Raw genomic sequence first — 17582 nt, 5'->3', positions numbered from 1 at the left:
AGAAACATACCATAACAAATAATTGGTTTGAATACATATCGCCATGAATGTCTGAACTGAGTAAGCGGAAAAGAATATGCCAGTGAACCATTACATTTGAAATTTTACTTTGATTGATAGTATGTTCACTTCGTTTTTTCCCTTTGTCCCTTTGTTGGCATTAGAAAGTTTATATTGTTTAAATGTTTATGTACTTAATTGTTCGCTATTCCTTTGTTTTTAGGTATTTTTTGTAAAAGAACATGTGTAATTTATGCAGTAATTTTGCATCACCTCCTGTATTCCATAACCTAGAACTCGGTGACTGAAGCAGGAAGAGTACCATAGGTGATACTGAGTTGGTGGCTGAGGTGAACAAACTTTTTATCACTTGCCGATTTGTGCGACTCATCTTTCTTGGCACATTATAGTCATAAAGCTTTGAAGCACAGCATTAAACAGTAAACCAGTGGATCATTCCAGTTTTATTATGTGGTCTTGAAGCAAACAAACTATTGAATTAAAAAGGTAATGCTCAGCAGTCAAGCATTTTGATAATACTTTATAAACAGATATTTTATATAAAAAACAAACAGAATATTTATTCCAAGTTATTTACACATGTTTGTTTATATATATATATCTACACACCCACGCACACACACACACACACACACAATGAACATGTATACGAAAAAAGTAGTCCTGTGATAAACAGCCTTTAAAAAAGGGGGGAAACTCTGGGACCAATAACAGAGGAATCTACCTAGGAACAGACATAACATCCATATTCCCCATTGTAATGTTATTTAAAACCCACGAAAACAGGATTTAATAGTTTATAAAAGATGATGATCCATTGAAACAGAAACTTCAACAGTTCTGTGACTTATTAAAATGTAGCACACTGTCTGGTACAAATATTCCTCATAACTACAAAATCTTAATTATGTCCCACCCTAAGCAGTTCCTGGTCATACACATGCTAAATCCTGTCCTGTGTGATTGTATTGGCTACAGAGAGACAACAGTTGATACAAATTTGTACAAAGTGCAGCCTTTGTTTTGGCACCACAGATACACAAATTGAAACAGGAGGTTTCTTGCAATTATGACTCCGAAAACCAAGATGCAAATGGTATTCCAAGACAGGGAACAGTCGCTTTCAACACCCTCAGAAGAAAACGGAAAAAACAAATAAATATCAACAATTAAACATTGTCATAAACATTAGTAGTATTCCTTGGTTTTTAAAAGGGTAAAACCGCTGAATGATTAAGATTTCTGGTTCCTATGTTTTTGGAATTTTTGCTTACCCTACGAAAAAAAGTAACCACGAAAAATAGATTTCTGCAGGTTATTTCCCAAAACGTAAATTCATGTTATTTCCCAGCAAAAATTATTGAGACCCTCGGTAACGGTAGTTAAAGGGTGCGAAAATAACAGGCATTTGTACGGGCCATTTGTAACCGAGGCCTTAGTCAGAGGGTATATCGAGACCAGCAAAATCAATTAACTACTTAAGTGGGGCTACCTCAGCCTGCATTTCTTCAGAGCTTGCACTACACTAAAGGAGTTTTGATAGAGCCAGAAATTAACATCATTGTTGTAAGCATGCCATGAAGACCACTATTTCTGATGTCACACTAACATATTAAAACAAGACAGTTACAGGATGCAAACAACAAAATATGCCACTAAATCACAGCTAGTCTTTGGGCACAGATATACTTTCTCTCTCATCGAAAAACACAAAAAAGAAATACATTTTGACCTAACCATGAGCATGTCTCTGTAATGTGCTATTAATGTTTGAGAAAGTAATTTGAAGCTAGTCAAATTTCCACATTTTCACATAAAATGCAAACCTGCAGCTGAACAAGTAAAATTGTCCTTCTTGAACATATACTAAGGACATTTTTAACGTTTGGAGTATCAAGTTCCTCATCTTTAAAAATATTCAAAACCTAAAAAGAAACCTTGATATGAACGTACTAAAGGCTCAGCACCTATCTGCCATGTTTCATGGCTATTAATGTTCTTAAGCATTAATATTTCGTTTGGGAGCGTTCACTGTCAATAGCAGGCGCCTGCATACATTGCCACCTCTTCATAAATAAGCCCTTTAATTTGCAGCGGCTATTTTAGCAATTAATGTGTTCGTTTCAGGTAACAACCTAATAGGCGTTGTGCAGAATCATTGGTCACACTCTCGAGAGCGTTAAGTTCACAAGATTCCATTTGTTTCCCTTTTCAAATACAACTAAGTGCCTATCTTACAATCAATAATAGACTTGGTGCGCCCTCCAAGTTTGAAGGAAAACTCGGATCCACCAGAGAAACCGATGACGTTGTAGATTTCATGAAATCAAAATGCTGCTATCTTGCTTGCTTCACGCACACCACTTAGGTAAGCTCCTGTTACGGTCTGCGGAAAGTGTCTATTTGTAGCCTGTAAAAATAACATAAAAAAATATAGATGTTACAAGCAAAAAGCAAATACGATTTCATTTTTCAAAATAAATTAAACATATGTCAATGTATTATAACCAAACCTAACCACAACTTCACTTTTCCCTTTGTTTTTTTATTGAATTTGTGTTTTTGGTCATATACCACATGCACAATGGCAAGCCACCATGGGCGGCCAATCCCTGCACCGGTGGCAATCTCTAGACTGCAGCACATTGCATTTGGGTGTATGCACCGGGGTTGGCAAGGCTGTCTGGCCCGAGGACATGTGGTGCAGGGTTTGGGCACAGAGCCTGTGCCTTACATGCCATGGACCCCTATGAGAGCGAGCTCGCCCACAACATGCACGGGTATCGCTCGCAGCAGACGGCGGGGGTGGGGAGCCCGATTCCCCCTTGAAGGGCTCTGGCCCCTGTGTTGGGTCTACCAAACTCGCAACAAATCCGCCACACTAAACAGTCATCCTCTACCTTTTCATTAGTTTTCACTTCTCTCATTATCTGCTCCTCCTCCAGCGCACATTCCTCCAAGTTTTTCAATCATGCATTGAGTAATGGCCCCACATTCGCTATCCAGTGGATGGCAGTGCTCTCTTTTGCCAAAAGGAACCCCAACTGAACAAAATGCTTTTGCATTTTACTGTCCCTTGGGATGGGGATAATTCCTAAAATACACTGTTTGACTGAGGGCTCAAGTGGATCCTCCATACATTCTGCAGTCGATCGGTAACATCCCTTCAATAGGTCACCACCTCGGGACCGTTCCTTGCCATTGCAGGAGACTGGCTTTTTATGTAGTGTATCAAAATGAAGTACACTATGTAGAAAGTCCAGACAGCCCTTATTAGCTTACAGGGCTTAAATTAATAATCCCAAATTCTCTCTTTTTGGTAGTGCGGGTGAGCAGTTTCGGTTTATCAGAGAGTAGTGTTAAACATTTATTGTACACACCGAGTCAATAAATGAGAGACACACTCAAGAAGAAACTTGAGACCAATTTAGAAAAGTAACACATTTTTATAAAATGTTACACACCAAGATCATCGGAATTAGGTAAGTACTTTAGATGTTATCAATTTATACAGGCAATGTTATCCTATGGGGGAAACATTCACTGCATAGGTTAACTTACAGACAACTTATAGGACTGTTCTTCTGAATCTAAGGTAAGTAGGGGCTAACCCCCACATGCATCATTGTGACATTTTGCACTTCTTAATTTGCGAAAAATAAGGAATCGCAAATTAAGAAGTGCAAAATGCTATGCATCATTATTTTCGGTATTCATTTGTGATTCGGTAAAAATCGCAATTTTTACCGAATCCCAAATAAATACCGAATTCTTAAGTTAATTTTCGCAATTCCCATTGATTCCTATGGGCCAAAAGGCCCATAGGAATCAATGGGAAGGCATTAGCAAATTGCGAGTGGCACTTTGAAAATTTCATGGGTGCAGCCCCCCCTGCACCCCTGAAATGTATTTTTCGCATCATGTTTCACACACACATGTCCTAAGGACATGTGTGTGTGAAACATGAATGTTGAAAAACATTTTCAGCATTTTAAACACTTTTTCCAAATTTACCGAGTGGTTCAACCACTCGGTAAATTTGGCACCCTAATTGCGAATTTGCACTTTTAAAAGTAATGATGCATTGCTTTTAAGAAATCGCACATCTGCGACTTCTTAAAAGCAACCGCAATTTTAGAACTCGCAAAAATGTTACGAATTCTAAAATTGCTTCATGCATCCCAAAAAGCACTTTTGCATTCGCAAACGGCCGATTTTAAGGAATCGCACCGTTTGCGACTACAAAAATGCTTGATGCATGTGGGGGTAAGATTCAAGAAAACACCTTGAAACAGTTCAAGTTTACCAGACCTGGGGTGTCAGGGTGCAAAGGCGCTGTACACGATGGTATCACAAACTCTACACGCTAATGTCAATGGGGAAAAGAACCTGCAGGGGGTCTTGGGGGCCTCAGGACCACAGAGCACCTTTGGTTTACTTGAGCCTGGGCTTGGGTGCAGATGTGCTTTGTCTAGTGGGTCGGTGAATTAGATGCTCTCACGGTTCCCAGTGTACCTGTAGAAGAGGGAAAAGAAATACAACAGGGCCACTCTCGGTGTAGCCGGCCTTTATTGAAGTCCCTTGACATGTAGGTAAGTTTTGGCAATGGTGGTGTCCTGACAGATAAAAAAAAGACTATGTGCTTGCAACTGGCTCTGGTACCCTGGGTATTGAGGAAGGGGGCTCCTGAGGGTCCTGACATCTCCCACCTTGGCAGGGAGACAATTCTGACCTCTGGGAACGTCAACGTTCTTCTTCTGGGGCACTGTTCCCTTGGTGCGATCGGGTGTTGACATAACACTCTACCGGGCAGATGCAGTCGGTGCCTGCTGGTGCAGGGAGGTTGCTCTTCACTCCAAGTTAAATGTAGCATGGTCGATAAAGTGCTGGGCAGACCTCCAAGGGTTTGGGGAGGCTGTTCTGCTTCTGGATGAGTCTGTGTCAGTGATTGTCAGAAGAGCAGCAGCCAGGCAGGGTTTTGCGGCAAGTTAGGTAATGCACCACAGTTGAATGAATGAATGATTGTTTCATCTATAATGCACAGCTACTCAGGAGGGTGTTTCGGCGATGTTTGGGTGACTCAGAGCAGACCGGAGGCCGGGACCACTGATCTCCTATCATCACCGAAGTCTGAAAAAGAAATCCTTCAGTGCTTTTTTATATCTTGCTTAATCCAAAATGGATCTCTTGTTCAGGCAGCTGATTCCACATACCAGCTGCTTTTAAAGAGATGGAAGCGACGCCCCTTCAATGCCTTTTGAAACGGGGAACCATGGTCCGGCTTTGTTGGAATTAATGGGTTTTTCAGGAATGTATTCCTTAAGGCTTTCATTTAGGTAACTAGGCCCCTTGTTTTGGAGTGCTTGATGCTTCAGGGTCAATGCTTTGTACATTATATGTTTTCAACATGTGTGTGAGTGAATTCTTTCCAAAAATAATGATACAGATGTATATTTCTGTATATTATACAGAAGGCAAAGCCATATTCTGCATAACTTGTAACCGCTGGATCAGATATTCCAGGATGCCCAGATGTAACACACTGGAATAGTCCAGTCTTGAAAGACTCAATGCCCTGACCACTGCAACTTGGGCATCACGTGCAAGCAAATGAAGAAACTTCTTCAGCATGCAAAACATCCAGAAGCACATTTTCAACACTGCTCATACCTGAGCCTCAAATTAAAGTTGGACATCAAACAAGACTCAAATTCCTGGCTACCGCCAATGGAGGAGGGGGAATCGTATTGGGCCAAGCTCCTACCCATCCTGCAAGGGAGTTCTGTCCAAACAACAAGATTTATGTTTTATCAGGATTGCACTGTAATTTATTGGCCTTCAGCCAGTCGAGCAGCGCTACCATACGATGGGCAAATGGGGTCTTTTCATTTATAAAAACCCCATCATACGTGAGCAGGAGTTGGGCATCACCTGCATATGAGATGACCTTGAAATGATTTAACCAAATATGCCAAATGAGTCATGTAAATATTTAAGAGTGTGAGACTTAAGTGGGAGCACTGTAGCACTCCCCACTTCAATCTTTTTCGTCCTGAGGCATACGGTTGCATCCAAACCACCTGCTCAAGTCTCTAAAGGAAAGAGCCTAGCCAACTTAGGGCAGAGCCAGTCACACCCATTTGTTTCAACCTGTGCGGCAAGATGATATGATCTACTGTATCAAATGCGGATACCGGATCCAAAAGAGCCACATTAAGGCCAGAGTCCAGACTGGTTTTAATGATGGACTCAGAGAGCTCTAATAGTGTGGTCTTTGTGCTCTGACAGGCTCTAAACACTGATTGGGAAGGATGAAACAAGTTGTTCTAAATGAGAAAGGTGGTAAGCTGTTGGTTCACCCACCTTTCTAAAACTTTGTGGCTAATGGGAGCATAGAGACTAAAATTAGCCAGAGAATCAGGGTCAGCATTGGCCTTTTTAAGCAGAGGAATTACAGTAGCTCTTTTCCAGTCCTCTGGTAGGACACGTGAATGAAGAGCAATGACAAATAACTCCCGATATAATGAGGTAATAATATCTGATATGGACCACAGGATAGGAGGAGGTATAGGATTCAATGGAGATCCAGACTTACAGATTTCAAAGGAGGCTATCACTTCCTCCAAAGACGGGGCCTGGAAAGAAGCCAATTTCAAATGTGAAATGGGACTGGCTAAGTCTCTTATTCCAGGTCCCCGGAGTGCATTATTCGTCCCCATTAAATTAGACTGAATTTTGAGGATAAAAGACAAGAGCATAGAGACTGGCTTGGTTCCAGCGGGGAGATGTAAATTTAGTGTTAGTAAATGTAGTCACAATTTTAAAACTCTCCTGTCCGTCATTGTCAGGCTCCTCAATGCATTGCGTGTAAAAGGTGCTACAGGATCTCTTGAGATTTCTATGATAAACTTTCAGGGCCCTTTTGTAGCTAGTTTTATCTGATTCAAGGTAGTAATGACGCCAGACTCTTTCCAACATCTTGCACACAGCCCTTTCCTGAGCGGATTCCTGTGAGACCCAGAATGCTTAGCTGGTAGTAGTAGCCTTTGTACAAGCCTTAATAGGGGCTACAATATCAGCCTCTCTCTTAAGTGAGGAACTAATAACAATATTCCACTTCCCAGCAGAATTTGGGATTACTGGTATGGGATCCAGCCAGGTGCTCCTAAAGTCAGCCATAGAAACTTTATTACAGCATTTATTATCATTTTAAGGCAAAGAGGATCGGGGTGCATTTAGGCAATCAAAGTGGCAAGAAAAAGGCACTAGGAAATGGTCTGATCATGTCACTGGCTGGGGGGCGTTCACATTTTAATGACACATTTAATGGTATGCTATTGATCACATGACCAGCTCCATGGGTGGGCCCGGTAGTGGCTTGCACTAAATTAAGAGAAGCGTTTCCACCAAGCGTATAGTTAGAGGGTCCTCAGCCTTGTCTACATGAACGTTAAAGTCCCCAAGCATGGTGAAATTGGCATAGGAAATGCATTTCGGGGCCAAAGCTTGTTCGAGGGAGACAAGAAAATCTCCTTCACATCCTGGGGCCGATAAACGAATGCCCCAGAGGAGGTGCAACATGCCACTGTATAGCTAATTTCCCTCCTGTGTCGGTGCCAAATTAGCCTCAGGTTAGGGGGTGGCATCTCCAAGGTCTGGGGGAAGAAAGGGTCGCATATCAAATGTGGCAGGTTTGCAGCCCCTGGCCTTAATATGCGAAATCACTAGCCATCCTGCCTCAAGAGGTGTCAACACCTTCCTCCGGAGAATGCATTGTTTCTGACCTTAGAGAGCATGGGCTCTCACATGCAGGTGGTCAGAATCTGTGGTGGCAGGCTGGACGATACCAGTCAGCTAGCACCCAAGATGCTGATACGTTCTTCAGGGGCCACCTCTAAGGTGCCCTCTGGGTGCATGTCATAATAAATCTAGTACGCGCAACAGTACAGATTTATTAAGACAAGGTGTTTGATACAAAACACCATAGGTTTCAGTAAATCCATCAAGTAGCTGGGGAACTCGTAATGACTAGTGCCCAGTACATATAATTAAGATGGCTTCCCTGTTCACTTGTACAATCTAGTAATTGAACTAGACAGCACAGGGGCATAGCTGCTCATGCAGATATGTCCACATAGCTGCTCATGCAGATATGTCCTCACATGCAATATGATGCTCCCTGCCTTAGGGCTATAAGGCCTGCTGCAGGGGTGACTAATATACACTGGAATGGCATGGTGAGCATAAACACGATGGATTTAGGCCCAGATCTCTGTACTGTGGTGAATGTGTGGCATTGTTCTGCATTATGTTCATCAATTTTTCTTTTTGCATTTGGCATAAATGATAAGCAGTGATCTAGGCATGACACAGTGAGTGAGCCTTGCTGTGTTTTCACACATGGTTTGCACCATGTCTCACAGCCGGCAATGGAAGCCTACATGCAATTTGTATGGGTGTCCCTTAGGGTGGCATAATACATGCTGCAGCCCTTAGGGACCCTCTTTAGTACCTATGCCCTAGGTAACAGAGGTACCATTTACTGGGGACTTACAGGGGTGCTAAAGTGTCTGCCAATTGTAACACAATTAGACCATTTTACCTTATTTTTAGTGAAAGAGCACTGGCAGTGGCGCCTGCTTAGCAGGGACCCAGTGCACATCAATCAAAAAACATTACTACCAGTGACAAAGAGAGGGGAAACCATGGAAAAAGGGGACCTTTCCCATGACCAAATGCAGATAATCCGCCTGTGTTGACTTGCATATGGGGCGCTCATCAGGCCTAAGGTGAAGATGAGATGCAATCTGGTGGGTGTAAGATAAATGCAATTAAGCACGTAGAAATGGGGCGTGGCTTAAGAGCAGATGAGGACGGACGCGTGAGCTGGGAGCTCCGCGCCGACCCCATCGATTATCCTGAGTTGTGAGCCAGTCGTAGCAACTAAAGAGCCTGGGACCACTTATTGCTGACCCTGGGAGTTGCAGGCGGCGGTAGTAAGAGACGATCGACTCCCCGCTGGCAGTAGGAGGTTGCACGACATGAAGAGCCCGACCAGCGCGTTCCCAAAATGGTGGTGACAGCGGTAATGTTGAGCTTGTAGGGCGGCCGGAGGCTGGAATGGGACGAGCCCTGGAAGATCAGGGGGCTCGGCAGCTGGCGGTGCTCGCCTCTGTGTCCAGCGGGGGCCCTGGGGAGCCAACTGGACGGGGACCGCTGAGTCAAGAAAGCCGCAAAGGCTGGTTGGGCCAAGGAGGCGCTCAGGTGTGCGACGGATCATGGAGATGAGTGCAGGGGGCAGACGAGCAGCCTGCGGCGGCACTGGGGAGCGGCGACATAAGCAAGGGCCAGAGGGTGCCTCTATTACCTGGCCGGCCCGCACTGGAGGTGCCGCAGTACGCAGCTGCCCTTTCTCGTGACGGATTGAGTGTCGAAGTCTGATGTGCTTCGCATGCATGAAAACATTGTTTTCCGCATGTAAATTGTCTTGGCTCTAGAGTACTGCCCCCATTTGAGCGTCTGCTGGAATCGGACGAGATCCATTGTGTACAGCAGCATAAAGCGCTCAAAGACCCGGCCGCCATCTTGGACGATCCGGCGGGTGGTGGATCCTATGACTGGGGACAGAGTGACACGTACGGCTAGCGCTGTCGGAAGTGGGGGGGGCCCTGCTAACTGTGTAGGTCGTTACTGCTTCTGTCCTCGGCGGGACCCCCGGAGTGCGGACGGAGCGGGTACTTCACAGGCACGAGTGAGGTGAGTGCCGCATTATCTACTGAAGTACGCGCGAGCGTGGTGGAACGTGGAGGCAAAAGAGTCGGCGGAGGGACGGCATTGGTGAGAAGGAACCAGCGGGGGGCTTGGTGGCACCTCCACTGCCCGGGTTCTGGTCTGGGGCCTTTGCTCAAAGTCCCAGGGGCCGGCACGGCCGCCAGCTTGGTTGTGTCAGCGGTCGCCTGACGCAGTGCTTGAGGACGAGTGGATGTGCATCCTCGGCAGTGACTGGAGAGGCCCTCTGGGACCGCCGCGAACAGGGAGGTGCAGGCTGAAGGTGCGAGGCAGCTGGGCAAGGCACCGCGGACACTCCCGTCATTGCTGGATCGTTTTGGCTGGTCTAGAACCATTAGTGACCTTGCATCAACTGTTCTTCCAGATCATTTGCCCTATGGCCAGGGCTATACCATTGAAGTGACCCATACCACAACAACAACAGTGGCGGGTGTCATTGGAGACCGGAGAGGGGGGAAAAGGATAACTAAGAGGAGAGATACTCTTGGGGGACTGCCATGGTTGCACCACGAACAGGGGGCACTGTGTAAGACGAATTGAGGGCTTCACGATAGTGCTCTACACCTGGGATGCTGGCACCTACTGGAATTGCTGATTGAGCGGTTGGATAGAAGTCTGCCCGGAGATGGCGGAGGGCTCCCCTGGTTGATGGCTGATCAGTGAGTAGCCTACTGTGGGTGTTGGTGAGAGGGGCCTTGCTCATAATGGGCATTATCTGGTGGTGGTGATTGATTTGGACGGTGGGAAGGGACACTGAGGAGGCTGTGCTGGTGGCGCGGAACACCACAGATTATGGGGAAGCCATGAGGGAAGCAGGGAGGAGTGCCCCCGGAGCCGGAGGAAGAGGTGGCGGAACAAGGGAAGCAGGATACGGCAAAATTACAAACTGAGGGGCTAATGCAGTGGCAGGTGGATCAATACTTAAAGCCATTGCTGACACAAAGGATGCCCTGCAGCAGGACATTGCACATAAGGCTTTAGGGTTGGGCCTACTTAGAACGGAACATACCTAGCTGGCGGACCGGGTGAAGCAGACGGAGGGGAAACTGGAGGTCCAGGAGCCTGCGCAGAAGACAATGGCGGCCCAGATGAGTGACATCACACACTGATTACAATCCCTGGAGAGGAGGGCTGAAGATGCCGAATGGAGGAACCAAATGAATAATATACGGGTGGTGGGGTTGCAGGAAGGAGTGGAAGGGACTAATATGGTGGACTACCTAGAAAGCTGGCTGCAGACTGAGATTACACCTGAGGGCCTGACCACCTTCTATACACTGGAGAGGGCGCACAGAGTACCGGCCCGGCCCGGCCGCTATCACCCGGAAGACCGCCCAGGCCAGTTGTGGCACAACTACTTCACTATAAAGACAGGGACTTGCTGCTGCACAAGGCCCGCTCCTCGGGCCCCTACCAGGTGAACAATAGTAATGTGACGCTGTTCCCGGATTACACATTTGAAGTGCAACGCCGTCGAGCTTTGTTTTTGGCGGTCAAGAAGGCTCTCCGAGACAAAGGCCTTCAGTACTCCCTGATGTTTCCTGCTTGCTTGAAGGTAATCTTAGATGGCAAAAGGTACTTTCATGATAGCCCCGAGGAGGCATAGACTTGGTTGGAGACCTACAGGACGGGTATGGGGGAAGCATGGCGCGAAGAATGTGGCCACCTGCGGATGAACCGCGCCCTCGCAGGTCGCGGCGTATCAAAAGACGATGGCTAGGTCCGCCAGGACCCACGGTGACTCAAACAGAGAAGGAGAGATCGGCATTGTTGCGGGCCTTGACTGAAATATCTCAGGAACGAGGTGCATCATCGGCGCTAGCGACTGAATCGAAGAAGGGCCCGGTGGAAACTGACTCAGACGGGACTGAATCGGGAAATGTTCAACTGCTGCATGTTACACCTGGGACAGAAGATGAGATTGTGGACGCTTAACATAGTATGACTTTATCCCGCGAGTGGAAAAGAGAGGGGGAGGAACAATGTGAGAGCCAGAATATGCCACTCCCTTAGAGTGGAATGCCCCATGGGAGGTTGGGGATTACTTATCAATAGGGGTGATCCAGTATATACCCAACTGGGGATAAAAGGATTATTTTTAGAATATTACAACGAGTTGTACCGGAGTAAATTACAGGTTACTGGGGTTGGCATAGGGGTCCTCTTGGCAGAGATAGCGTTCCCGCAACTCGACAAGACGCAGGCGGACCTACTAGGACAGGAAATCCCATTAGGGGAGATAGGGAGTGTTGTTAAACATATGGCATGTAATAAAACACCGGGTACGGATGGGCTGCCCATAGAGTTTTACTCGGCCTACATTGATTTAATGGCTCCTCGACTCTTGGCTGTTTTTACAGAGGCAAGGAAGAATGGAATGTTGCCGGCCTCCACCCGAGAGACTGTCACTATTCCGTTGTTGAAGCCCGGGAAGGATCCCTCGGATAAGACTATCCTTATCGCCCTTTATCCTTGCTTACGTCGGATTACAAAATTTTGAGTAGAATCCTTACAACTCGGCTCCTCCCATTTATGGTGCAACTGATCCACCAGGATCAAGCGGGATTTATACCAACTCGGAATACGGCCACCAGTGTGCGACGTCTACTGCGCATATTAAGGGAGGACCACTATCTCGCTCCCTCTGCGTCCGTCCTATTGGTAGATATTGAAAAGGCGTTTGAGAACCTGGAATGGCCATATCTGTTCCAGGTTAGGCACACATTTGGTCTTGGGGAGGCTTTTGTGGGGTGGACCGGAATTCTTTATAGATCAGCGATGGCTCGGGTTCAGACGGGGACTATGGTTTCTTCCTCTTGCATAGTAGGGCGAGGGACGGGGCGAGGGACGCGACAAGGGTGCCCGCTTTCTCCTTTGTTATTTGCATTAGCCATTAAACTATTAGCGGCATAGGCTAGACTGGGAAGGTACTATCTAGGGCTAAATTTATGGGGGTTGTGCAGTATATTTCACTCTATGCCGATGATTTACTCATGTTTCTGGCTAATACAGGGAGGCTCTGGAGGGAGCGACGACCCTCCTTCGCGAGTTTGGTAGGGTTTCGGGGCTTGGGTGAAGTGGGCGAAGACTTGTTTGTTTCCGGTGACCCCATCAGATGCTGGCCACACCCATGTTGAAGGTATCCGGTAGGAGACTCAATGCTTGCCCTATCTCCGAACCAACCTCTATCATGCGCCTTATGATTTATTGGAAGGTAATATAGGCAGAGCTATACGAGGGCTTAGGGGTAGTTTCACATTTGGGAGCACATTGCTACTTTCGGAGGCCGGTCGGGTGGCACTGTTAAAGATGGTAGCGCTCCCACGCTTGCTGTATTACTTTAGGACACTGCCAATCTAGGTCTCGGGATCAATTTGTAGACAGCTCCGCTCGATGGTCGGGGGTTTCTGTGGGGGACTGGAAGGCAGCGGGTGGCACTGGACACGATAATGCACCCGAGGGCCGATGGGGGACTGACTGTGCCGGATTTCGAGCTGTATTATTTGGCTGCTCAATTGCAATGGCTTACTCAGGCGGTGGCTTTGGAGCTTAGGGGCCCGGAGGGCCCTGATGGACGATGGATCCCACATCATGTATTGTCCTTTACTGTGCTTCAACCTCGGCTGCACCTTGGGACGCTTTCTAGCGAGGCATGGACGCTCAGGCTGTACTGGAACCGGTGCCAGCGTAGAGCTGGGATTACCCGCCCATATGCCCTGGAGATACCTTTGGGTATGTGTACCGCCCTCCAGCATGGGGGGAATTGGTCTGTGTTGGCCGAATGGGAGACACTGGGAATACAAGTATTGGGGGTTTCATACGAAGACGGTGCACTGTTGCCCTATCAGACCCTACAGGATAGATATGGCCTCCCACAGGGGGATTATTTGCTACACTCAGCCCTGGTTTTGGCTGTCCAGCGTCATTGAAGAGTGGGACTGCTGGAACCACAGACTTCCATGGCATGCCAGTATGTAGTGATGGCAGCGGGGACATTCAAAGCCATTACATGCTTATACAGGCGCATGGTGGGCGAGGACATGGAGCCACTGATGGACTTGCAACAGAAGTGGGAGGTGGACCTAGACAAGGAGATCCCTGAGAGGACATGGGCTCAATTAGTAAGGAGAGCGTGGAAAAGTACCAGGAATGCCAGATTCCAGCTGATACGCTTCTTTATATTTCAAAGGGCATACCTTACTCCTGCTAAGATCAATAGGTATTTTAAAATATATACTGCCCAGTGCCCACAGTGTACCCTAAAGGGGGCGGAGTTTCACCACATGATGTGGGGTTGTCCACAATTAGGAACGTACTGGGAGGAGGTTGTTGACCTGCTTTGCGATGTTATGGACCGACGGGTGGAGCCAGACATGGGCACTTGTTTATTGCACTGGTTTCCGCATACACCCAAAACGAAAGTAACGAGCAAAGTTATAGACCTGGGATTGTTGCTGGCTAAAAGAGATATCACAGCACACTGGAAAGCAAGAAGTGGGCCCAACTTTGGGAGGTGGAAGGCAGAATTAACAAAATGGGCAACGAGTGAAAGTACAGTTCTGCTTCGGCATGCCAGGCGGACTAATAATGATAAGGCGTTGGGGGTCAGCAAGGGTATGGGAGGCCATAGTTGTGTCATTGCAAGAAACAGAGGCAGATTCAGGCTCGGATGCAGATTCAGGCTCGGATGCAGATTCGGCTCCGAATCCACTGATGGGACAGCATTAGATCCCAGGGACGGTGAGGAACCCCCTATAACAACTATGTTCTGCACCCGATGAGACAGAGGGGATATAGGTTTGACTGTACTGTACTAATGTTATTACGCTATATCGAATGATGAGGGCACTGTGCTCTGATGTTCATTGATTGTTGACAATTAGGATGCAGCGGTGCAAGAGGGTGGGTAAGGAGGGGGGTGGGAGAGGGTTGGCTTATGGTCTGTTATATGACTCAGTTCAAAAGTACTGGCATACTTTGATTGCTAATACGAGAAGACCCTTTCTCTAATTGAGGCATGCTCTGGCGGTAAGGGATTAGTGTTAGTTACTCCTGACAATGTATGCTTCTATTCTGAGTGCCCAAGAAGATACTCGGTAGTGAGAGAATCACCTGGAGGGGCTATTGCTATGATAACTACTGAGTATTATTAATGCAGTATTACTTGCCTGAAGTTGTGTTAAAAAAATCAATAAAAAGATGTTAAAAAAAATGAAACAAGTAGAATTTTGCCAGTTTGAATCTGGCATCACTAGACACCTCTCTCACCAGTGCACATGCCTTTTTCAAATGCAAAGTTCTTGAAAACAAATGGAAGGATTTACAAAAGCGCAGGCACTTCCTTTAGTGTTGTTCTATGTTCATGCCGCGTTTGGTCTAATTCCATTTACCTGTTATTTCTGTAATGGAGTGCAAAGAATGCTAAAGGAATTAAAATGGGAAAGGTTTATTTTTTGATCCTCCAGTTGTAGTGGCCCCCCCACTCGACCGATTTGCACGAAATTTGCTATGCCGATTCCAAATTAGATTAACCTTTTTTTTATTGGAAAAAATCATACAGATTTGTCAAACATTGGCACGTTCATTAAGAAAACCATGTCTTTTCAAGCGGAAATTGACTTAACCATAACTACACAAATGTGTTTGCTGAAATTCAGCATTAATTAATTAAATGCAGATCTCGTTGATTACACTAGTTCATGCATCTGTGGTATAATCACACTGTGTTGAGGTTTCAAAATCACATTCAGCAAAGTGGAAGAAACAAGTTTTATTTGAAGGGCCCATACACTGCACCGCAGCCTGCTCTGCAGCTGATAAGAGACTGAAAATAGAACTCATTTTTAAAGACAATAGTAGGAACACAGAGATAAAAGCAAATCAGAGACAGAGGATTGGATCTGGAAAGGAATGTGAAATGCATACGGATGTGCGACATGTGTGGAATAGGACATAACCGAAGACGAACAAAACACATAACAACGGTGAGCTATTACAACTACTGCACATTTCCTCTCTTTAACAAAAACACCCACAGGAAAAAATAAAAGCCATATCACAGTCCTGACATTAAATCCTACTTCCAGAGCTTCGAGGACAAATTTCACTTGCTGCCCCTTCTGGTTCTACTTGATGATTCACTTTTGTATCCATGGAAACTTCTGTATCCCTTGAAGCACTAGATTTTTCGTGAGCATTATGTGACAACTCAGAACTCGTTAGAGCTCCAAAGTACGGAGAGCTCAATGAATAAGCATGCTGACAATCCTCAATTACCACTGATTTTAACAATACTTCATAAATTCTACCTTGTACCACTGTTGAAAAGTGCAGAGGTTTTCCCAAATGCAGACACACTTGAAAATGTAGTTCCTCGCTTTCTAACTAAATGCGGTTCCTTAACTTTAACCTAGTCTACAAGAAAACTTTTACAATATTCCAAAACTTTACTTAATTAAATCAGATACGTTTCCTTGTTCACGTTTTTTGGCCTCTTTGTATACATCTTTACCTAACAATGTATCACAATTAATTACCACACAACTATTCAGAATTTATACTAGTTATCATATTCATCTCTTTCAGCAAAACAAGCATTTGCAATGCAATCGATCTTGCCTTTGGGGCTGTATATGTATTTAGCTATGCAGCACATTTGCCTGGGTGCTGAAACATCTACTGTTCTTTAACATGGAGGGAAAGTAAGCACCAAACTGCGTGACATGCCAGGTATGGGAACACATGGAGAGAAATATTGCCTTTCAGCTGGATGTGGTATAGTCCAAAGCTCTGTTTTTAATATAAAAGCAGGGCCTTTGGTGGTCATATATCTGAAAATACAAGATTTGAAAAAAAAATATTGTCTACGGGTGCTCGTGGAAGACAATTTCTATGGACTGGAATCTAGAGAATGCTGAAGTGATTCTGGTATTTTACTGACCTCTGCTGGTCGTTTTCTATCAAGGAAGTTAAAGAGGCAGTTGCCAGAAAAATAAAAAAATAAGTCCCTCAGCAGAAAGCAATTCTGGTATGTTACTGACCTTTGCTGGTCGTTTTCTATCAAGACAGTGAAACGGAGGCAGTTGAACAGAAAAAAACCCATCCCTAAGCGGAAGCAGACAAGTCCTAGGGCTGATCTCCAGAGCCACAAAGTACATTAGTAGTTAAGCATATACTAAAGTATATATACTAAAGTATATACAAGAGGTCTTGAATGCTTGACCTAAAGAATGACAAAAAACTCACGTTATTATGAGCAGTGATATAAGACTGTATTAATTTGCTGATGTGTCCCTGAACACTTTAAACCAGTCCTCAAAGCTGGTTGTACAGCTTCCAACACCAACCAGTTGTGCCTCTCAACCAAACCATTGATACTGGAAGCGTACAATGTTGTTTGTTTGTGATTCACCCCTAAATCGTCAAAGAACTTATCAAGCTTCTTAGATACAAACTGTATGCCATTGTCAGGTCTAATACAGCAGATAATTCCTGCTTCGGTGGAAAAAAAAACCTCACTTATAACTCTGCTGACTCTGAGAAATAATCTATTAGCACTACTGCATAGATCTTTCCCCAAGTCCATACGTCATATGGACCCTACACATCCATTGCTACATTGTGAAGCGGGATCTCCAGAAATTCCAACCACAGTACAGGTACTCTACATCAGTACTTCCCAAACATTTCAGAACCACAACCTAATTTTTAGGCTGACAAAATGTGACCTACCTAGCTTCTATGGACACGAGGCTGGTGATTTTTTTATTTTT

General features: G+C 45.5%; 1 protein-coding gene across 4 annotated transcripts in view; it reads right to left on the bottom strand.

Annotated features, from left to right (window-relative positions):
* Nucleotides 1-451: 451 nt before the first annotated feature.
* KDM1B (lysine demethylase 1B) overlaps nt 452-17582 on the bottom strand; it is a 631262-nt gene continuing 614131 nt past the window's right edge. For all 4 annotated transcript variants that reach the window (XM_078687981.1, XM_078687979.1, XM_078687980.1 and 1 more), the window contains one exon: nt 452-2431. In XM_078687981.1, coding sequence (XP_078544107.1) covers nt 2348-2431 — 84 coding nt within the window. In that variant the 3' untranslated portion in view covers nt 452-2347. The remainder of the gene's footprint in view (nt 2432-17582) is intronic.

Source organism: Lissotriton helveticus, chromosome 4_1, assembly GCF_964261635.1.
Source record: "Lissotriton helveticus chromosome 4_1, aLisHel1.1, whole genome shotgun sequence".
Taxonomy (NCBI): domain Eukaryota; kingdom Metazoa; phylum Chordata; class Amphibia; order Caudata; family Salamandridae; genus Lissotriton; species Lissotriton helveticus.
Note: the sequence above shows the minus strand (reverse complement) of the source record. Positions and strands in the feature narration are given on the sequence as shown.